The sequence below is a fragment of the Podarcis tiliguerta genome (assembly GCF_965153285.1).
Source record: "Podarcis tiliguerta genome assembly, chromosome: 4".
Taxonomy (NCBI): Eukaryota; Metazoa; Chordata; class Lepidosauria; order Squamata; family Lacertidae; genus Podarcis; species Podarcis tiliguerta.
The window spans coordinates 70,152,244-70,174,730 of NC_139537.1; the positions used below are offsets into that span (position 1 = coordinate 70,152,244).

General features: G+C 41.7%; 1 protein-coding gene across 4 annotated transcripts in view; it reads left to right on the forward strand.

The window, feature by feature from the left end:
- Window positions 1-22,487, forward strand: part of OCA2 (OCA2 melanosomal transmembrane protein) — a 147,358-nt gene that overhangs the window by 83,545 nt on the left and 41,326 nt on the right. For all 4 annotated transcript variants that reach the window (XM_083437759.1, XM_083437757.1, XM_083437760.1 and 1 more), the window contains 5 exons: window positions 1,794-1,941; window positions 2,589-2,646; window positions 4,612-4,720; window positions 16,014-16,141; window positions 21,082-21,141. In XM_083437759.1, the coding sequence (XP_083293885.1) occupies window positions 1,794-1,941; window positions 2,589-2,646; window positions 4,612-4,720; window positions 16,014-16,141; window positions 21,082-21,141 (503 nt within the window). The remainder of the gene's footprint in view (window positions 1-1,793; window positions 1,942-2,588; window positions 2,647-4,611; window positions 4,721-16,013; window positions 16,142-21,081; window positions 21,142-22,487) is intronic.

Here is a 22,487-nt window from a genome sequence, read left to right on the forward strand (position 1 = left end):
GCGTGCGCTAAACCATTTTTACAGGTCAAAACCAGTGTCTTGAATTGTGCCCAACAGGAAACCAGCACTGCTTGCTTAGTAATAATAGTGGGTCTATTGATTCAGGAGACAAGCTGCAACTCCATTTTTTCCAGCTATTTAGTAATAATTCCATCATATTGAGGATTTTATTTTTTAAAATTCCATTCCTGTTTTGGAACATATCTAGAAATTCTCTGCAATATGTGGAAAACACATTGAAGGGCTTCATGCCAGACAAGTTAATATGACAAGGGTGCCTTGAAGGCAGAAAGCTTGAAAAATCACTGGCAGAATATATACAGACTATTTATAAAAGACCTTATCTATCACAGCTTCTAACATAAAGATAATTAGCCACATTTTTTTTAAAATAAAAAAGGATCCATTTATGTATTGGGTAGTTTTGCTGATTCTAACAGTGCAATACTATACATGTCTATTCAGAAGTTAGCTTCACTGAGTTCAGTGGGTCTTACTTTCAGATAATAGGACAGCATGTTAAAAGTCGCAGCTGAGGCAATTTTTTTTTTAAAAATGCACACAACCCAAGTCTAATGCTTATATGCGACCTTATTATATTGACAATGGCATTATATTTGATTAACCAAGGATAGATCTGTGTTAGACTAAACTGCACATTAATCTTTTATACATTGGAATGATCAGGTGCTGGGAGAAAGACGGGGATTTAAATGTTGAATAAGATTTCGGAGTCTCAGTGCTCTCTTGGTAAAGTAATTACACAAGTTGACATAGCTAAGAATAATGGTTCCATGAATATTTAACCTATCTGAGATTATGAATTAAGTATACCTATGAGCAAAATGCCTGTCAGAGCATATTAGTGCTGAAAATGCTCTAAACCAGCTTCAAAATTTTCCTAGATATACATTTGAATTTCTGTACATGCGATCCTTTGAAATGGGCCCCAGTGTTTGGCAACTGAGTGCAGAACACCCTTATAAAATGGTTTATAGACACAGTGGGGAAGGGCAGCCTGTGTTTCTCCTTTGTCTGAAAGGTGCTGTGAACCTCTAGGCAATCAACTAGTCTGTACTGGATGAACTGGTCTCTGCCCTACCACTTGATATCTAACTCCAAAGCCTTGGTTGTGTATAGAAAGTGAGTGAGCCAAACCACTTTACCATGGCCTTACTGACATATATTATTGATATAATAATAATAATAATAATAATAATAATAATAATAATATATTATTTATATCCCGCTCTCCCCAGCCGAAGCCGGGCTCAGAACGGCTAACAACAATAAAATAATGCAGCATTCTAAAATCAGTTCGTTATAAAATCAGTTCAAATCAAATTAATAACAGTTTGTGTTCACACAGGGAAGTAAGAAGGCAAGACACAAGGGCTGGGTGAATTCAGCCACATTTTTTAAACTTAACATAAGGTCTGCAGAAGGGAACTTAAGTGCAGCATGGTAAATTGCACATAACAAACTGGACAAGCTAACCCTATCAAGGGGAAGAGGCAATGTGTCATCTACCACTTCCTCTAAGACCCGCCCTTTCAGGTGAGGAGGGAGGTCTTACTGCTTCACTCCTCCTCTGCTGAGTGCAACTCTGGATCTGACCCCTGATGCATAAATCTTTCAATGAACGATGTTAGCCACTATACAGTTTTGTTTTAGAAACTTCACTTTTTGACCCTGGATACCGTGTGTGTGTGTGTCCCATCAGCTATTTTGCTGTGATTTAATATGTCGTGTCTTCACTTTCAGCTAAATAATTATATTCCTGCCTCCCTTAGAGCTGAAACATGAAATCCATGTTTGGAGACTGACAGCACAGAGGATTAACCCTGCCAGCAGAGAAGAAACAGCTGTAAAGTGCCTCCTAATGCAAAAAGTTCTTACTCTGGAGATTTTGCTGAGGAAAAAGCTGAAAACATTCCACAGGTAGGGTCCATGACACTTGACGCGACATTTTACAAAAGGTCACTGAGCTCATGGGAGGTCATGCATAGCAACGTGGTTTAGACATGCAATATCTTGCATATAAGAAAAAGTAAGGCTGTTGTCACGATCTCCCCTTCCTCTGTTTTCTCCTTTGCCAAAAATTAGATTGTAATTTCCCCTGGGGAGGAGACTTGTCCCCTTGTACTTTGTGAAGTGCCATGCACATTGATGGCACTAAACACATAAAGCATCATTATTTAGTAATAATGGTGATGATAAAAATCATTACCATGCTTTGATTATTTTTTTATAATTGGCTGCAGATTGGCAACATTACCACTTTTAAGCAAATCTCATTTCTCTTCTGCTTTACATGTATAACTTATGAATACACAGATTTTCCAAGACCAGCTTAAGTCTCCATTAAGGGCTCCCTCTCTCTCTTTGGAAGAAAAAGATGCAGTTAACAGACCCTGGAAACTTCACATTACAACACCCTTTGTAACAATATGATCTAGGGCTGAGCACTAATAAAGAGACTCAGATTAATTTCGATTTGATTTTGCTTAAGTGGGTACAGTATTGCAACTGCCATACCACAAGAGCTGTCCCATCCATATGAATCTCTCTGCGAATTTTTATTTCAGACAAATCTCACAAGAAGATAAAAACTGGGAAACAAATATCCAGGAGCTCCAAAAAAAGGTAATGTATTGCCTTCATACCATTGCAAAACATTGCCCACCATATTCTATTACATTCATTTTACTATAACACTGTGTGCCTTTCAGTGCACAAATTGCTCTGCAGTCCATAACTTCCAAACAACTGGTTTTATGTAGTTTAGGTTGGACTTCATGCATGAAGCCAGATAGGAACATAAATCTTCTGTTTGAAAATCTACCATGATGCTCCGCTTTCAGGGTTTAGAAGTATCACCATGTAGAAATTATAATGTGAACTTTTGACTTGTTCCTTACAGAAAAAGCAAATGTCACAGAACAAAGATGACTTGGAACAGTACTTAAACTACCTTGGTTTGATAAAGGGATCCTCCAGACTATCAGTATTTTCCTGGAGGGATGCAAGTACATACCTAGGTTGATTGATGTGCCTGGGTGAAACAAATCCACTATAAAAAAAAGGAAACTGACTTTTTATGGTTTGAAAAGTAATGCAAGAGGCAAATGCAGCCGGCTTATATCTGCAAGTGATGGACTGGAGTGAAGACTTCAGCACTCTGGTCTGCTGCTCCAGCTCCACCGGCCCCTGATCGGGAAGTTGAGATATTTGGTTTAGGCTGGCTATCTTGCCATGCACAGCAGTTGAGCAGGGCTGGATATAATAGCTGGATGCAAGTATAGTCTTTCACCCACCAGGGGGGACTCCCTGTCCAGGTTCTCCTTCTTCTTCTTCTTCTTCTTCTTCTTCTTCTTCTTCTTCTTCTTCCACTCATAGCCGAGTAAGATTGCCTTCCATAAACACAGTTTTAACAATGAGTCCCTAAGTGACTGTGGAGGCCAATTCTGGACCCACACATCCTTCCACATGATTCCTGGGCGGGAGTTGATCACTGTGTGGATTTGCCAAGCGTGCCTTCCTCTTAGCACGTTTCTCCCTTGCGTTCTGAGTTTGAGTGTCTTCAAAGTCCATGACACCTTTGGTAAAGGCTGTTCTTCAACTGGAGCACTCGCAGGCCAGTGTTTCCCAGTTGTCGGTGTTTATACTACATTTTTAAAAGATTTGCCTTGAGACAGTCTTTAAACCTCTATTGTTGACCACCAGCATTACGCTTTCCATTTTTAAGTTCGGAATAGAGTAGTTGCTTTGGAAGACGATCATCAGGCATCCGCACAACATGACCAGTCCAATGAAGTTGATGTTGAAGAATCATTGCTTCAACACTAGTGATCTTTGCTTCATCCAGTACACTGATATTAGTTTGCAATATTAGTTTGCTGATTGTTGTATAACCTCTCCACAAACTAATCAGAATAAATGTTCAATGAAGAGTGGACATCATATGGCATGTACGCAGCCCAAGTCTACACTGTACAGTGCTCAGGTGTAGGATAGCCATATGTGAGTTTGTGAGTTTCACATTGTTTCCTAGACAAGAAGTTGGAAACTGTAATGAGTGAAGTGATCCTGAGAATGGGATGAAATAGTAAGGGCTATAAAGAAACAGGAAAAGACTGATGCTAGGAACGGAGCCCGCTGGGGCACACAATCCGAGCCTATCAAGGTATCAAGTATTTATGTTGGAAATTGCATTCCAGCCTTACTGCTCCCGTTATAAGGAGAAACAAATTTAATAAACACGTTTACTTCCAGGCCCTGTAACTGATAAGACATAAAGCTTCCTTTTATTTGTGTAACTAAGATGAAACTGCACCTTAGGGTCGCTGCATCTGCCTCTATACTGTTCCTTAGACTGTAAACAGAGTTGTTCTGAAAAACGTGTTAACATTTGTGGAAACAAGAAACAGTTCCTTTCTAAATTTAAGATATTGTTTCACACCTCAGGCATTTCCTCTCTCATTTTAATGGATTCGACCATATTGTTGTTAAAAACTACATTTCAAATAATATATATTTAAAGCATGCTGATATATCTGAAGGGAGCTTCTTCTTGTTGATACGGTTTCTGTATTTTCTCCTTTCCTACAGCACAGAATAACAGACAAGGTGCTTCTCATCAAATGCCTGACTGTTTTGGGAGTTGTTATCCTCATGTTCTTTCTCAATTCGTTTGTTCCAGGGATTCACCTGGATCTTGGTAAGCTCAGCTCCTCTTCTTTCATTGCTGGGGATAGAAAAAGCTGCATTTGAACATGGAGTGTTTCATGCAGCTTTTTGCAGAGGTCTATCTTTACCATGCAGTCTAAAGGCCTGTACAGATATTTCTTTTTTTTTTTTAACAACAATGGCATATTTGTAACTCTTCACTTATGATGGCTTCCCTCCAGATACCTCCACTTTTCTTACTGGGAACTCAGAAAGCATGCAACTGGAGATTGCGCGTGAAATGCAAACCCCTTCCCAACACTGCCATGTTGCTCCTTTAAAAGAGACCCCCCCCCCAAAAAAAAGAGAGGGGCATTGGGAAAATTTGTAGAATCTGCAGTTCTATGAATGCTTAACCTGAATGTAAACCCCGTTAATTAGTGTGACTTCCACAGTAACATGCGATAGCGTTGGGTTTCAGGCATTTATATAGAATTTTAGAAGGTTTAAAGTTCTTCATGTACTAGATGCTTCATGGAAGATCGAGGAATACATTGCGCAGTGTAATTTCTGTCTTCTAAAAGTGGCAGGGGAGTGAAGACCCTGTCCTTTCCCCATATGCTGCAGAGCCAACTCCAGGCTGCTATTAGCTGAAGTGTGGAAAACAAGCAGATTGAATAGTTGTCTGTATGTTTTCCTCTCTGTAGCTAATAGTAGCTTAGGGAGAAGGATTTGGATCGGGGCCATGGCACAGGGTGGATGGATGGGCTTAGACTCATCTCCCTATACAAGGGATCCAAGGGAGCTTCTGCAACTGCTTTTAGGAGAAGAACATTATATTGGGAGACACAAGTCTTTGGTCTGTTTTTCCTGGAAATCTTTCCAATGGAAAAGATTGTGGCCATCATGCCCCATGAAAACAACACAGCCTATGTGTGAACTGATTCTTATTATACAGCAGCATAGTAGGTAACAAAAGTATATGAAACTAATGGAAAACAAATATCCTGATATGCTGTCTAGCTGTGTGTATTTCTCTAATTCTCTTATCTATAGCGATAGACACTTTGAGTAAAGACCTTCATTTAATACCAACTTTCTACACAGCGCCTTTGTTATCTTGCTTTTACATGGCTCAGACTGTTAATTTTTTTATTGCTTACAGGAACTGGGGGGATAATCAAACTTTGATCAAATGTTTTCTTTAGTATAGCCAATACAACAAATCATTTGAATTTCAGAAGAAGCGGTTTAATGGCCTGAGAAGTACATGGGTGCCTGGGGAAACAGTGAAATGGAGGAGCCCGGAAAAGAATCACAATCTTGTTCAGGATTTGTGCCTTCCTCCAAAAGAGGTTCTGTGCACTTAGAAATATCTATGGGGTGTTTTTTGTTTGCTTGTTTTGCATGGGTAGGAAATCTCAGGCCAGGCAACAAATGTGAAGCTCAAGGCTTCTCACCCTAGGCAACAACCTCTCCCCAGGCCTAAGCCCTCCCGGGCTGACTGAAATGTGCCATTGAACTCCAATAATGCCTCTTGCTTGTGTCTGGAAGGAGTACAGAAGGTTTTTGTGTGTGAATGTGTACTACCCTACTGTATAAAGGTAAAACATACATTTGTTGCTCCACCCAATTTGGTCTGTAGAACCTACCCACCGCTGCCACATGCCCCTTGGCAGATAGCCCAGAAGGGAATGTGATATTCAGGCTGAAGAAGGTTCCTCACCCCTGCTCTAACAGAATGGTCATTTTTGCTCTGTCAAGTAGGTAATCAAGCCTGTGAGAATGTTGTAGGCCTTTGAGTTGCCTCGCTCTATGCTCTTGTTATACCACTGGGTGCTGTGGCACAAGGGTAAAACAGTCTAAACATGTTCTGCAGTTTGATCTGTTAGAAAGACCTATTTCTCATTATTTTGGCAGGTGCCCTGGACATTCTTAAACAAGCACAGCTTGGGGGGGGGGGAGGATGGGACACATACCCTAAGGTTCATGACATTCCTTTTTGAAATACACATTTCTGGTTTCTGTGTGCTAAGCTGGGCTATTTCAGTTGCTGAATTTCACATTTCCTAGCTCGGAAATCTGAATCTCAGCTGTTTATAAATGTTTGCTTCAAATATAAAATCAAATGTCACGGCTCGAAATCCTCATTGATCTTTCCTGTTAGGTTATCTCCTAAAATGGAGGTCACTATTGGGTAGGCTCATCATAGAAGTCTCTCATAGTACTGATGGATGTTGACGTAGCAGAGAACTGGATGGGAGGGTACAATAGCTTAGTTAAGGTGCATCTCCCTCCCAAATGGTTGATTAACATGGTGAGTATTCCCTGTGAAAATATCTCACAGCATTCTGGGTGTTCTGGGCAATTTTGGTTATTCATTAATGGCTGTCTGGCGTTAAGTCTGAACCAGCTGTGCAGTGACATGAGAGTATTGCTTCTGGTGCCACTAGATCTGGTCAGCACAATTTGTCACCCATCATGCTAAATGCAGTCCATTGGGGCTTGATAAGACCTGCTGAGACCTGTCTTTGACTGTAAAAATAAGGAGGATGTGAATGACTTGTTATGTCTGACAAGCTACTCTTAGCTTGCTGCGTTGTGCGGACCGAATCTAGATCATATGGATTGTCCCAGTTTCTCATTTTATTTGGCTGGTGCTGGGTTACTGAAAGTGACATGTTAACACATATCCCTTCCAGCTTGCAAACCGCCTACAGTCATTTTATCTTTGGCATCTGAAGTGTAATTTTAGGTCTGAACCATAACTCATACACATCATTAGAAATCTCTTCATCTCAGATGGCATACAACTAAATGTGTGGTCTTCACGGTTTAAAAGCAGTTTGTCTGATATAACTTGTAGTGATAAGAAAGTTATTTCTATAGTGTTTGATCTGTGGTGGTTTGAGCTGGAGGTTTTGCACATGCAAATCATTGTGTACAGAAATTATGGTAAGTGATGCGCGTGCACATCTAAACTTATTGACAGTGGAAACAGAAAGGCATTTTTTAACCTATTATATGGGTTGTGCGGGAAGACAGTGTCAGTACAACTCTAGGCGTGTTTACTCAGAAGAAAGCCCCACTGTGTTAAATAGGGTTTACTCTTAAAAAATTACAGTCTCAGAATTGTGGACTTGACATTCAGGTGGTAGAATGACATGAATGATGGTGGGAAAGTAGGAATTCTTGAGGAATTTGCTCTTTGTGAATTCTGAAGGTAACATGATGACTACCACTGATGTACATAAGCATGTGTTTATAAACTGCCATTGGAACCTTTCTTATTTGGGGTGCATTTTAAATATGTGCCTTCAGCACTGCAATATGTCTTTATTTTACTTAATCTGACATCCAATTCTTCAGCAAAATGTATTATTGCCACAGCATTCAACTAGAATTGCATTGTACCACTCTGATTAGAAGGCTGTTATTCCTTTCTGTAAACCGATTGGTATATTTATCGACTAATTTGCATAATATGTAAGAATTTTGGGGAGGGGGAATACACCAGAGAAATTAACCACCTTAATTGCAAAGGGCAGCAACAGAACCCCCTCAGGCAGCACTCCCAGTTCCTTAAACAAATGACATTGAAATGCATTATGTAAATTGCCAGGGAAATTGCATCTTAAAACACAAACAAATGATACCTGAGGAAGTGGCAGGATTTGCACATGTAATTCCTCTTTATTTCTCTGTCCCTTGATGCTTAGGTAGTCATGCAGGATTGCTGGCTTTAGCAGTGACTTCCATGGTTAAATGAATGAACATAACAGGCTGGTAGCTGAGTAGCCATGTGTGACCCTTGCCTGGAGTACTGTCTAGCAGTGATAAAATGTTTACATTACTCTGGGGTGTCTCATACACTCAAACTGAAATTACTTCTGAAGTTTTAAAATGTGGTGTAGCGAGAGCTGTAGCAGTGCTTGTCTTGCTTAAAATTAGCTCCTTGCTGGAATCCATATTTTGTGATACTGCTTGTTACTTGCATTGAGTTGCTTGTAAGATAGAGTAGGAGTATACTGTTTATTATTATTATAATAAAAAACCTGCTTGTGGCTGTGAATTCTCACCAGAAGCAGCACATAGGTGATTGGGGACAACTGCTCACCATCTCCTCTCCTTGCTGTGGGGAGAAATCCTGCAGCACTTTCCACATTTTTTTCCAGGTTCCCTGAAAAAGGTGGAAGAATCAGGATTGGTGCCTACCCTCCCCCTGCATAACACAGGGTGTTAGGAACAGAACAAAAATCAAATGGAGGACCCAGGACCTCACTGCAAGCCTTATCATGGATAGGGACTGGGTAGTGTCAGGGTACCCTGGTGGAAAACCTGGGACCACAATCCATGATAACCCCACTCAGGAGACTTGCAGAAGGAGGGCGCCTGATGCCTCCTGACTAAACTCTTCTCCCTAGTTTTGCTACCCCTTACAGCTCAATTGTAGGGATAGGAATATAGGGAACTGCCTTCTACTAAATAAAACCTGAACTTGGGACCTTCTACATGCAGAGTAGATCCTCCAGTGCTGAACTATGGCCCATCCTCAAACGGAAACAAGTCTGAGCTGAAGATTGGTGGCATGATAACTTCGCAGCATCATCCATCCTATTTCAGAGTCCTTCTTGGAAGGAGGCTGGAGAAACCCAGCCAGATGGGCGGGGTGCAGTTCTTGTTGTTGTTGTTGTCATCTTAAGTTTGGTGAGAATCAAGATCTCACTAAGGCACAAGGATGGTGTGGCAGCCAGACTGATTTCAAAACCTGGCCATTGTGACTTGGAAGCTGCTGGTGCTATAATCAGGTCCTGGTTTCTAGTTCTAATAACCTCCTGGACAGCATCTCTTCTCTTTGGGCCTTGGCCCTGTAGGCTTCTGACTCTTGATAATCCAGTTGGTGCTGCTGGACAGCTCCGCTCCTGTTCAGCTCTTCAGTTGTAAAAATAAATAAATGAGAAAACTTCCTGGCTCAGCTGATCTGCTTCCCTTGCCTAGATTGTAAGACTGAAACAGATCATGGAAATGAGGGAGCATCTTTCTCTTTTTTAATGCACCTGTGCAGAGTAAAAATATTGCTATCATTCTCATTTTCTGCCTTCTGGCAGATTCAAACAACAACTTTGATGATTTAATTGTGTGTATGAGTGCACATACACACAAACACGATAAGACCATTAAGGTTGTGATTTGAACTGCATGTTACATGATTCTTTGATATAAACCAGGCCTCTGGTTTAGAGCTTTGTGTAGCAGAATTGTGTTCTCTGGAACTGGGATGGGAGCCATTAAGTCTAGATGAACCATATTGCTAAATATGCAGTAGAGTTAATGTGGCAGCTGATCTGGTCATTACCATCTGGTCTAAGAGGAAGGTGGTGTTACCCTCTTACTCCCTGAGCTATGTGAGGTTTTGTTGTACTGCCACAGGCTGAGCCAATGTTGTGACTGCTGTCTCCACATGACAAACTCAGGCTGGATCAGATTTTGTTGCACTTGCTCTAACATGCTCAGGCTCAGCTGAGTGCAGAAATCCAATCTGTGATGAATTAGGCTCAAACTGGACATGATGCTAAATGTGTCATTGGCAACCATCTCAGTTTTTATATGTACATAAAATTAATAACACATATGGGAGGCAATTTTCATTGGGTATGCAGCACATAGAAAGGGGAGTTTTACCCCTCTCCTCCCCAGTCAACAACAACAACAACAACAACAACAACAAAATTCCCTAGCAAGAATCTTCAAAGAACAAGATCATCTATGTATAAAAAAATAAGAAAAAGGCACCATACTGGTGAAATGGGAACAGACCTACCAGGCAATCTGTTGAGGTAGATTTTCTTCTCTCTCTCTCTCTTTTTGCTTTTTAATCTTTTATGTTCTACATTATAACTGGTTCTCTCATTACCTTTTTCATGCGATAAGTTGATTGAGAAGTGTTGAGACTGTAAAAATGAAATTACGTGAAATAATTGATTTTAGAAAGTAAACAAAGAAATTCCCCAGTGCTCAAAAGAACAGCTTTCTCTTATCACATGGCATGAAAACAGGATTTGTTTTCATTCAGGAGAAAGTACAAAACGTTGCTCGAGTGAGCCACAAAGTAACTGCCCAGCTATATGAATGATTTTGAGACTTTGACCTATCTCTGTGTGCTTGTGCTGGCAAACGAAGGATGCAAATGCAACACTGGGCATTTCCAGATCATTAGTTACTGTGCTGAGGCCTACAGAATCTTTGGGTGATCAATGGCGGCATGGGGACTAATTGTGGCAGCTGGCCAAACCCATCTGGTTGTTTCCCTTTAGACTTGGCCAGAGTATAGCAAGGAAAAAAGCTATAGAACAGTGGCTCCCACATCACACAAATAACACACAAATCAGGATGTCAGTCTGAATCATAGGGTAATGTAAGGGGAAATCATGCTGTCCCAATATCCTTGGAACATCTAGTCCAGCAGTCACTTAACCTTATGTCCTGCTGACTTGAAGCATTCCCACAATGTGGCGGCCAATGGTGGGACTGAAGAAAAGCTCAGTTAATGATGCCAGGACATGAGATCCATCAGATACACATCACAAATGTGAAAGAGAGAAGTCATTGTGAGGCTGTTTACAGTGACAGGCCTCTGCTTCTTGTAACGAGTACCGTAGTTCTGCCCTAAGTTTTTGTTCTTACTGGAACTCTTCATGAGTTTGCTCGAAAGATCTGCTGTGTACCAATATGAGCTTTAGAACCGTATTAAGCCCCGTGCACTTAATACCATCACTGTGCTCGCAAGCAGAAGCAATTACCATTTACAGTGAAGTGCTCATTATTGCAAGCACAATGAGGCAAAAATGGCAGTCACGATGGAGCAGGGTTAACTATCATTACACTGTGTTCTACACCTCACTGGCGCCTCCGAAAACCAGTCTAAATATATTTACTAAATAAGTTTGTGACCAGCCCTCTAATTGGCCCCAAGTTCCATGGGGAGGCATGAGCAAGAAGGATGATTCCGAAAGGAGTATTAGCAGCAATTAATTCACGTACCATCGAGAGTTTAGTGCCTTGTGAAAAGTTATTTTGCAGACAAAGCCTATACATTTGCTTCTGTTGGAGGTGATGACTATTATTATACCCCTGGATAGCATGGAAGAAAGCCTTATACTCTGTAAAAGATTAAAGAGACTATATCACTTTTTACATAATGCTGTATATGGAAATAGGATATGAATACTGAATGAACCTGGGGGATTTTTTTCTCTTTGGCAAAAAAGCTCTAACCTTCTTTAACCCATGTCAAACAGGCAGAATTGCTACAAGCTTTTACAGAATATTTGATGAAGATTTCCCCCTATAGTAGCTTCCCCAACTTTAAATAATTTATTTCAAACCACTTGCCAAACATTTTGGAGGGGGAGGCGGAATACAGGCTGGCACAATCCTCTTTTTATTATCGATCCATTACCTAAGCATCTTTTTTTTAAAATCACCTTGGACAGAACATTTGTGTTTAAAACTGCAGTGGTTTCTGAAGATGCAGGCATGCTTGGTTTAAACAGAAAGTTTCTGGCATCATTAAAAAAGGGAGTTTAAAGAAATGCATGAAGGCCCAAATATTTTATAAGCAACCCGCGCATGCGCAGACATGGGTTGCGTTCTGCTCATGTTGCGAATGGGGTTCCAGAACTGATCCCATTCACAACCAGAGGTACCACTGTATTCTGGAAATGTAAGTCCAGTTTTTTTCCTTCCTTTAATTTTTATTGGGGCTCCCAAGAAGTGGAGCCCTAAGCTATAGCTCATTTAGCTTATACGTAAATCCGGCACTGGTGGTGTGTATTGTGCCTCCAGTCCCAATTTTTGTCTTCATTGCTCAGTTCTGATATCCCAGTGAAACTCTTGACTCAGCCCTGACAGAGAGCAGCCAGGTCACACGCTGTATGAGAAGACTTGAAGGGGGGAAAAAGAAGCACGCCAAATAAACATCCAAAATCAAGTCACTATTCAGTCTGACCTAGGAGCGAAAGTGATTTCAGTGCACTGAACCTATTCACTGAATGTTTTCCCATTGAGCCCTGTACAATGTTGAAGGAAACCTGCCCTTGGATTAAAGGCATGTGCAACTCAGAGAAGGGTCTGAAGGCATGCACAGTGTTTCTACTGATGAAGCAGAGTAAATCTGGACCATGGAAGTGGGGTGGGAGACTGCCTGGGAACTGTATATAAAACTGTTCTGAGCTCCTCAGAGGAAGAGCAGAGTATAAATACAGTGGTACCTCGGGTTACATATGCTACAGGTTACATATGCTTCAGGTTACAGACTCCGCTAACCCAGAAATATTACCTCGGGTTAAGAACTTTGCTTCAGGATGAGAACAGAAATTGTGTGCCGGTGGCACAGTGGCAGTGGGAGGCCCCATTAGCTAAAGTGGTGCTTCAGGTTAAGAACAGTTTCAGGTTAAGAACGGACCTCCGGAACGAATTAAGTATGTAACCAGAGGTACCACTGTAAAATGAGGACACACTTCATATTTTAATTCGAGGAGATGCGGTGGGGGTGTGTGATAATGGATTCCCTACCTCCTCCCCAGGTGTCTTTTGTACCCTCTTTTGATCAACAGAACAGGATTGCTGTACACAATCTTATGTACATAGCTTAGGGTTTTACTTTTAAATAAAATGAAAATTCTAAATAAATTTAATATTAAGTAAGTCAACTATCCACTATTGACATGTATAGAATGCTGAAATCAAGAACATCACAATGCAGGTGGACCCATGTGTCCAATTTTCATTCTTTCTTTTTAATACCCAGGAAAGATGTATTTGTTTTAACAGAATTCATATACCACTCGATTGTAATAAAACCTCTATGCAGTTTACAATAAATATTAAGACCATCAACAAAACAGTAAAAAGTGACCAATTAAAACATTTAAAAGATAATTAAAAGGAACAATAAAAAAGATAAAAATGCATCAACAGCTATGTTTCTGGATAGGCTTGTCCAGAACAAAAATGTTTTAAGAGAGTATTCTGGAGAGGAGGCAGTTCCAATAAGCTTGTCCACATTGTCAGGTTGCACTAAGTGGGGAAAAATATTGGTGGCCTACTGACAACCAGGACCAATTCTGATAGCACCATGACATTCAGATTTCAACTCTTCTCCTTACCTAGAAATGTCATAGGGGATGCTTGGACAAAACATCTGGTGTGTTTGAATGAATAATTTTGCTCTAGTATCCTCTGTGACAGGCATCCCCAAACTCAGCCCTCCAGCTGTTTTGGGACTACAATTCCCACCATCCCTGACCACTGGTCCTGTTAGCTAGGGGTGATGGGAGTTGTAGTCCTAAAACAGCTGGAGGGCCGAGTTTGGGGATGCCTGCTCTGTGACATCGCAGAGGATTCTGGAGTGCATCTCTTAATTTGAATACCAATTCACTGGCGCTTCTAAAATATCGCTGCCCCAAGTGATCAGTTGCACTATTTTTTGCATTCAGATTGACCCTGAAGCTGTACGCCGGCTCCCTCGGCCAATAAAGCGAGATGAGCGCCGCAACCCCAGAGTCGGCCTTTACCTTTACCTATCCCTCCTAATAATCTCATTATTTTCCAGCTATGTGTGCTTAGCGGTATACAAAGTACATTTCACAAGCTTTACTTTGCTACAAATGTCATTTAGGATTTTAACAGGTGGCACCATGAGTGCATATTTGATAGTTCCCACAAAAAGTAATTCATTTCAAGTTGTAAAGCTTTCGAACTATTTCAGACCCCCCCCCGACCTTTTCATATGAGCCAACCAAGAGCCACCATATTAAAGGAGGCAGCCTTTTATTATTAGTCGTCTTGAAAGACTGCAGCTGTTCCCACAATCTTTTGTTTACCCTTTATTTGAATTCTGTTGTTTCTTGCTTGCACAGCCCTTGTTTAGACATTTTCCTTCATAAATTCAGCATTGACATTGATATCTTCATAAACCTTATTTTTTTTTCTGGGTAAGAAAACCACAACATATTAAAAATACAAAAGTCTCAAAAGTACACTTGCTATTTCTGTTACCTATTTATTTCCTCTGAGACTGCACAGTATATGTAAACCCCCTGTGTAGGAAGTATTTCAGAATTCCACATAAAGCATAACATAATAAATGTTGCTAGAATTCCTCTTTTCTTGACACTCATTGGAAACTGTCACAGAAACTTATATACCAGTTCTATAAAAATGAATACTGGCAACAGCCACAGAGTGGCATGCACTCCCACAATGTTTTCCAGCATGTGGTAGAATCTGCTTGGTAACTGGTCTGTGTGGGAGCAATCCCAAAGGACTATGAATGCCCCCCTTACTCTCCTCAGGATGGGATATTTATGACAAGGAAATGTTGTGTTTCCCCCAGAAACCGAAGACAGCACAGTTTTAAATGGGCAACACAAATTGTGCGATGTATATATATATTGCCTTTCGCTTTTATATCCAGCTGGGTGTAAATTTGCAATTATCAAATGAAGTTAGTGCTGTATATTAAAGACAGCTGTCTTATTGTGGAGCTTCCTTCAGGGGCTTCAGAGCAGCTGGAAACTATATTTGTGAAAGATTTCTGAAAGATAAGGGATTGGATCGAATGGTGTTGCTTAGCGGATGGTAAGGCTTCCGCCCGTGAATTGGGGAGGGAAGCCATTTTCATCCATTTCCCCTCCCACCTGTAGCTCCACCCCCATATATCTGCCCTGGAGGGTCACCAGAACAGATTTAGGGGAGCATAGGAGGTTGGAGGTGGGAGGAGGAATGACTGACAACAGCTTCTGCTCCTCTGTTCGGTTGACGGAAGTCTTACTGTTGACTGACACTGTTGAATACATCCCTGTGCCTTCTTTGTAGATGCAGAATACACAAAGTCAATCTGTTGGCCCTGTCAGCTGGAGAATCATAGTTATGGTCAAATATGAACCTCTTTATTCAAGTGCAGCCCTCATAGATGTTCGCTTTTGGTTCACAGCCAGAGACATTGGATATTGGGTTAAATACAAGACTAGGGCGAGTTTAAGATTGCTGCCAGTTTCCTGGCTCCTTTGTCTCCAATAGGCAGATATTCAACAGGATTGGCATGGAGATGCAGAGACGGGAGAAGTTCCATTTGTTGAATTATTGCTAGATGTGAAAGAGCCCTGACAATTAACCCCCCAAATTGTAGCAAACTGCTTCTGAGTATGTGTTACTGCACAACATAAACATGCTTTAATACACCTACAAAGAAAATTAAGAACTGCCTGTCTTGAAGAGATTCAGGTAAATGGCTGTAGGTCGATAAGGCTGTATTCATCCTGTTTTTTCCTTCTTTTATGCAGGGTGGATTGCTATGCTGGGAGCAATATGGCTTCTCGTGTTAGCCAACATTCAGGATTTTGAGATGATTCTGAGTAGAGTGGAATGGGCAACACTCCTTTTCTTTGCAGCACTGTTTGTTTTAATGGAGGTAAGAAGAAGAGTTACGCTCCCCCCCAATCCCTGTAAGTTTTGATGCCTTGAAGTCGATGGTAGAATAATAGTGTGTTAGGAGATCTTTGCACGCTCACACAGGAGAGGAGATTGCAATAGGCCATTCCTTTGAAATTGAAGAGGTGTGTATGCTACAGCACTCTTGTTAATATGAGATTCTAGATTTCATTGTATATGCAACTTCAGTGCCTATTATTATGACAAGCGGAATATGTATGGAAGGAAGCCTTGTGTACCCATCCATTGGGTCCCAGTCAGTGTGGCCTTTTACTGTTACCTTTTAGCCCAAGAGTGAAAAAGCAAGCTTTGACCACCCTCGCAATGTTACCCTTACTATTCCTTAGAAGGGAATGGCATCCATTTCTTTGCATTGCAGAAAGTAATCAGATGAAGTCAGTGACGTGGTAAAGCAAGGCCAAGGCTTTGCTTTTGCTGCTTCTGATAAATCCATTGCTTTGAAATGACAGAGACATGAATGCTACAGGTCTCTTTTGTTAACATGAGTTTCTAGATTCCATTGTATATGCTACTTAAATGCCCATTGTTATCACAAGTGGAACATGTGTGGGCAGAGGGTTTGTATATTGCAGATTGCCTTGTGCTGGTGCCTCATTCTTCACCAGAAGTTAAAAACCAGCCATTTATTTATACTGTAGAGAGTAAACGGGTGCAGTCAGGGACAGTGGCAGAGAAAGCTGATTGGGAGCCTGGGGTGGCATATGTGCCCTGCGCCCAGCGGTGGGGCCAGCTGCCCACAGGGCAGGGTGGAACATTCCGTGGGACCTCCAAGGTGTCTGCCTGCCTCCTCCCACTCAGCTACCCTACAGCTGATGGGGGAGGCTGTGGGCGGACAGTTTCAGGGAGTGCGGTGCCTGCGGGCACCCAAGCCACTGTGACACTCCCAGGAGAGACACGTGGCTCAGGCGTGCTGCAGGCCCCACCGATGAGTGCTGCCCACCACATTGTCACACCCCCTCAGTGGTGACACCGGGGCGGCCCCCCCACCGCACCCCCTTCCTCCGCCCCTGGTCAGGGATCCACTAAGGTAGGGCTAAGGCTTTCTTTGCTTCTGGTAAATCAACTGTCTGGGATAGGTTTTCTCCCTCTGCCACCTGTGTGCCAGATTGCATCCCATTGACTTTGCATTCAGTGGAAGCCACTGAGAAATAAGGAAGCCTTCACCTGCATATTTATCTTTGTTCTCTTTCTTGGTTACATAGAATCTGGGTTTTAAGAACCCGATAGAAAGAGAGAAATCATGTTGTGAATACCTTTCAGGAAGGGAGGAAGGTGTATGGAGGGACACATTGTACAAACACCAGAATCCTTGTCACTGAGTGCCAGCATGTGCTTTACTGCAACACGTTTGCTTAACCACAGTGCACTGTTTTCATGGAGAAAGTAGAGGAGGACTGTTAGGACAGAACTGAGACAGAGGCTATATCTTTTTCAAGTGACCTCAGCTGTTTGTTTTCCAGGGCCTATGTGTCATGTTCACTCATGTTTCTACTGTATGGATGCATGGACCAAGGGACCATTTTGTTTCCCCAAATGCTGAAACGGAGCCTGAATAGAACTGTGCTCAGTGCATACCTTGTGTAGTAGCTCTGATGTACACACAAAAAATATGCAAGATTCCTTGTTGAAACAGAAGGGCTAACTCCGTATTTGTTGTGCATGTGGAACTGTCATCTCCACTGAAGTGACTAGAGAAGTCTGAATTGGCCGCAGCTGCATATGTCATTCTGAAGACCACACATCCAGTTGCGGCATAAAGGAGTTTGCAGCATATCACTGTCTCCTGATAAAAGGATGGAGACCCTTAAAAGGAGTCTATACCCTTTAGTGTCATCAACCTAAGTTAGAAAGACTGCAGGATGATCATAATGTCTGTTCAGGCTTGAAAGAGCAATTTCTTCACAGTACATTTCCCAGTTTCAGTAAATATTATTTGCACAATCATATAGCCAGCTTGAGAAACAGAGCTCAGAGACAACGCAGGACATTGGCTATAGATGTTTAGTAGAAATAGAAACTTTTCCTGTGCTTGCCAGTGTTCCGTTCCTATGTCTCCAATGGGGAAAAAATTAAATAAAACCGGCAAGGGGGAAGCATTTTTCAGGGGGAGCAGTTAACCACTCTACTGATTCTCACCTTTAAGAGTCATTGAGTACCTAGACTGGCGTTAGCAGCACAGGGCTGTGAATTCAGTATTTTCCTTGCAGTGTCCTGATCTATCCTTGAAAAACAAGCCGGTTCAAGAAGACGGAATCAGTATGTGTGTCTATAAACTCCAGCAGATGGAGTGTATTAGGGCTGTGTGCTTTCCCCAGAAATCTTATTCAGGACCCAATCCAGTGTTTTGAAATGAAACTCAAAGTGACTTACAAAAACGAACTTGAAAAACTGATAGCTTTTAGCTGGGGTTTTTTTTTTTTTGGGGGGGCAGACATTCTCTGTAGGTCTGACGGCTTATGGCACTCCAGTTGTGGCTTGTGGTGGTGTTTTCAATGCCATTCGTCACTGAGTATTCAGTCCTTGACTTAACAGTGAAACAGAGAAAGAAAGTTCAACAGGTTTGAGCTACTGGGAATTAAGGTTATTTAGGTGGTTCTGTCAGAGGCATCTGTACTATATACTCCTTCTTTATGTCACTGCAAACATGATGTTTGCTTGTTATTTTATGTGTTTTTGGTTTACCCGCTAGAGCAGTTAATGCTTGAAACAAGCAGACAGTTGAATGTGTACTGTGTCTTGGAAACTTGAGGAGGATGCACTTTCTGATTCACATTTACTGTAGGTGGTGGCTTGGGTGTGCTACTGTTCCACCTGTATTTGGGGCAGTAAACATGTAGCCGTGATTCTATAAACAGGAGATGCATATCACCATAGATTTGGTGGACATGTGTCATAGCAACATCTGTGAACCCAGTCTGCCATATAAAGTCTAAAGCATGATTCCGATGTTATTTCCAACATAGGCAACAGCTGGAAAGAGCATCCATGTTAATTCCCATTGAATACCTGATGATGATGATGATACCCCACCCATCTGGCTGGGTTTTTTTTAGCTACTCTGGGCGGCTTACAGCATATCTAAAATCATAATAAAAACATCAAGCGTTAAAAACTTCCCAATACAGGGCTGCCTGGAAACACTGGGTGCATGTTATTGTAGCAGATTCACAGCAGTGTATTCAAAATGGACAACCCCCTTAAAAAACAAACAAACATTCAAAACACCATTGTTTGGGTGCCTGAGATATCAAATAATGGTAAAGTACATTCTGACTGAGGATGAAAGAAGAGTCAGTAATAGAATGTTTCAAGTTGATGGAGCTGTCTTGAGGGATGTGGAAAGTTCTTTTGTTTAGAAGAGAATGATATCTGAGATTTGTGAGGGTCTGCATTTCAAATACTAATTCCAAGAAAGTAACTGGTTATATACTTTTTTGCTACAGACCACTAGCTACCTTTACAGATGTGAAAGCTTTGAACCTAAGGCTTTTGCACAACTGCTGAGCTACACAACTGGGATTACTTGAAACAACTATGATGTCTGAAACCAGTTGTGCATAACGAAAAAACTGGAACAGAAAGGGCTATGTAGAGGTCCCAGAAATTTACTTTAGAATGCAGGTCATCTTTAGGAGTATCTCCTAAAAACTACAGACCACATGAAGACATTATAACGATCTCTATCCTGGAAATCCATGTTCTTATTAGTTTTAGCAAGGAGTGGAAACCCTCCCACCAAACTATAGTAACAAGAAATGGGGAAAAGCCCCCTAAAAGCCAACCAATAAATAAAAAAATTAAGAAAGAACATAATTTCCCAGAGTCCTTGGGTAGGAATACAAATCTGCTCATGGTTCTTCCTGGTATATGAATGGATTTGGTCAGGTGGGACTGTCTGGGTAATTTTCAAAGGTGGAACTTTAAGCGACTCCCCAGTGATTAGATTTCAAACAGTGTTCCTAGAAGAAGAGATGTGATTTTTAAACTTTGAAGTATTGCTTCAAATGGGAATAGAATGTCTGCATTATTGCCTTTTGATTAAATGTGGTTTCCAGAGCAACAAGTACAAATCAGTGTATTTTCTGCTAGGAGTACTAATCTCTTCAACGCTGCTAGTTATGCTGCATTTTAGGTTGATATATAGCAATGTAGGTAACAATTTGTTTTTTGCCGTTCTAGAGTTTCTAACTTCCTGGGTTATGCCAAATCAACAACTTCATCACATAATCATAGCTGCAGCTTCCATGTTCTTGCTGTGAATTTTGCCCACACTGAGGTGGACTTGCCCAAAGAGATGAAAACAAAAGAAAGGCAGGAGCCCCCTGTTATTCAGGGGCTCTTAAGTGCCCATGCAACTTGATTTAATATGACCAACCCCATCCTTTTGTTAGTGAAACTTCATATGCTGATGACCCCAAGCCAGGGCTATTTGTCCTGAAGGCTCTATGGCCTTTCTGTTTACTGGATCTGGAAACTGAGCCAGAACTCTGAAAACATCTCTGAAGTTGTTGACGAGATAACTGCTTTCTGGCTCAGTTAAGGGACAAGGTAAATGTGGACCATCACAGTTATTTTGTGAGGGACAAAATAGGCAAAGTTATAGCTTTAATAATTACATTAATAATTGATAGTTAACTTAATAATTAAGTAACCAACTTTTAGTATAATTCTTACCATGAGAAGTTTGTTCGATGAAAGTTTAATTGAACCAACTTCTCTTGGTAAGAATTGTAATAAAAGTTAGTGGATCAAATATTGCCTTGCTTATTGGTAGAATATCTGGTTTGAAGGGAGGAGTGAGCCACCAAAACGGCAATACAACTCTGTACTAAGGGCTATTTTACATAAACATTTAAAGTGTTTATTTTATAAATGTTGATTTTTCCTCCCCACATCTAGGCTTTGGCTCACCTTCATTTAATAGAATACATTGGAGAACAGACAGCTTTATTAATAAAGGTACCATTTATAATAACATCTTACGGTGCAGAAATGGAGAATCCTCTTTGTTGCATATATACAAAGTATTATATTATTAAACTGCAGGGTACATTCTGATGTCAGGGATACAAAGAGGATGCATTGGGCTCTTTTATGTGTTACATTGCGTGGACAGGCAGATTCCTCCCAACCGCAGGCAATGCCCGAGCGGAACAATGACTCAAGACAACATGCTATGGGATTAAAATTGGCCACAACTTTATTAAGTTTCAGATGTAGGGTGACCTTGGCTCAGGCATTGGACGTTTATCCTTTCCAGTCCCCAGCCGGGGATCTGGGAGACTTCAGGGTTATCCAGAATGTGCGGGGATTGGGCTAGCTCTGGAGAACATATGTTCAAGCAGAGAACCCACCCCCTGTTTCGCCGCAACGGGAGAGCAATGGTAACCTCTCGGCATATGGCCAATGCCTCCCCTCAAGACGCCTTTAATGGGGAACCCTGGGATCACCGCCGCAAGGGGGGGGGCATGGGTCACCGCTTCACGCCCCCCCCCCATTTAGGAAGATAGATTAAAGGATTTCACCCAAGGCCTGAAATTGCCAAAGTTGTGACGTTTTGCTACAGGGAAGGCAAAACCTGCCAATGCAGGAAAATTCCTTTGCGGCCCTTCAACAGCAACCCTGACGTAGCAGGGCCTGCCTACCTGTGGAGAAGTGGTTAACCTGCAAAAGAAGACTTAACTGAGGGAGGGGAGGGTGGGAGAAGCTCTGGAGCTGACTGCCACTTCGCAGGTAAGAGTCACCTTCTGTTGTGTGGGCAGGACGGTCCCTCCCCTTACCTGGCCAATCCTCTGGCAACACCTCCCCAGGTGGGGTTGGGTGATTGGCTGAGGTAGGTGGAGATATTCAGCCTAGGGAGGATGAAGCCAGCCCAAACTACCAGGAGTCGCACTGGGATCCAGGGGGCTGCACACGACCACACAAAAGGCATCTCCCATTTGATGTGGGGAATGGTCATTTCTCCTATCCGACCCTGGATGCAACAAAATTATGAACACCTTCAGCAGTGAAATAATGGATTCCCCCCTTTTGGATATGCGGTGTAAAGCAAGCTCATTACAAAGAGATACAGACTGTTTCCTATCTCAGATGACATTAGTGGTATTTAGCACTAGGAGACTATTAGTGCAACTGTGCAGAGAGCCAATGTCAGGAGTCTGCACTGTTGGGAATCCAATGCATCCTGTGCCACAACTCAGAGGGCACCTGTCCTTTGAAAACCCAAACACGTCCCTTCTACTCCTTGCTTTGCTCTCTTCAAGAGAGAGTGAGAGAGCAAGGAGAAGCATCAACCTTAACAGACC